At 40.9% G+C, this 1,404-nt stretch overlaps 1 protein-coding gene across 1 annotated transcript in view; it reads right to left on the bottom strand.

The window, feature by feature from the left end:
• Positions 1 to 1,404, bottom strand: part of PLA2R1 (phospholipase A2 receptor 1, 180kDa) — a gene marked incomplete at its 5' end in the record, with an annotated part of 16,470 nt that overhangs the window by 3,481 nt on the left and 11,585 nt on the right. The window contains 2 exons of the mRNA XM_010022172.1: positions 227 to 395; positions 921 to 1,159. Coding sequence (XP_010020474.1) covers positions 227 to 395; positions 921 to 1,159 — 408 coding nt within the window. The remainder of the gene's footprint in view (positions 1 to 226; positions 396 to 920; positions 1,160 to 1,404) is intronic.

Raw genomic sequence — 1,404 nt, 5'->3', positions numbered from 1 at the left:
TCTTTCCCTTCCCCTATGGACCAGACCTTATCGCCAACATTTCATGGGGAAAATACTGTTTCACAAATAGGAGATGCAGCAAGGAAATCCCAGAAATATATCTCAGTTTTGAATAATACTATCATCACTGCTTAACCTCTAATTAGTTTCTTTTTATATACTTCCACGGTCAAATACACACATTTGCAGCTACAAAGATTTAATACAAAACTTAACTTGGACTTACTAGGTGGCACATGGCAAACTGCTCCTTGCAGAAGCCGTTCACAGTTAGCACTTTTCCAGTGCCCCCAAGTATCGATGTAAACACAGCTGCCAAAGGCCTGTGACTCGTCATCTTCCCAGAAGGTAAACAAAGACCTTGTCCCATCTGACCATTCAAAGTTAAGCCCATTCTGCCAAAACAAACTTCTGATTATCTTTCTGATATGCTTTAGCACCATAGAAGTTCATCTTCTGGCGGCACCCTCCCCAGCTATGACACGATGTCTTTTACTTTTCCAAAGGCTGGTTAGATCTAGAAGAACCTACAGAAGGGAGATCCAAGGATCCTCACAACTTACTTCTGGGAGGCCACAAACTACATCTAACCTGCTGTTTTCAGCTAGTGGTTATTTGGACCATTGAGCAACTGCAAATGAAGCAACATAATTTCATTGTTGACGCTACAAGGGTTGTTTTTTTTTGTGTTTTAAATGTTTTCTATGGCTTTTAGTTTTCAGTATTCACTGCACTAAACTGGCTCTCATCAGATTTATACATTATGTTGCAAAAAACCTGGCTAGGGCTCAAATTTTCCAGGATTTCATTTCCAGATGCAAACTTCCTGTGGCTTCAAATGAGTGACACAGTTCATTAGCTTGTTTCTGGAAACACTACTTTGCAGAAACAAATTCATAGGCAGGGAGTTCACCACGTACATCTGAAGTGAACAGCCCGATCCAGTGGCTGTATCCCAGGCGATTCACAATGACTGTGAGGAAAGCTTGGTGATACTGGTTTGTGATGCTGACCAACTCCGCGCCATTTGCCATGCAGGTTTTTAAAGCTGAAGACCATGTAAAATTCCCACGTAAGAGCTGATATGTTCTGTTTCCATATTCTAAGGTATCTGGCACAGGGTACATTTCAGATGCATTGATGACATGTCTGGATGTGTCTGTTATAAACAAAAAGAAAGGATTTCTTTTTTAAAACAGGCGGGTTGAACATAGCAGGACTGCTCCTCAAAGATCAGAACCATGCTTAAAAACAAATCTAAAAATTGAAAACTCCTTGTTTTCAGGAAGGCACTGTGAACTTAAAGAAAAAGATGAGGACTTCTGGGAACAGTATCTGAAATTCCATCACAGCACAAAACTCATCACAGGAGCGAATGAGTTTAATGTATAATCCCCGCCCCCC

This window comes from Nestor notabilis, unplaced genomic scaffold, assembly GCF_000696875.1.
Source record: "Nestor notabilis isolate BGI_N333 unplaced genomic scaffold, ASM69687v1 scaffold2439, whole genome shotgun sequence".
NCBI lineage: Eukaryota > Metazoa > Chordata > Aves > Psittaciformes > Psittacidae > Nestor > Nestor notabilis.
Note: the sequence above shows the minus strand (reverse complement) of the source record. Positions and strands in the feature narration are given on the sequence as shown.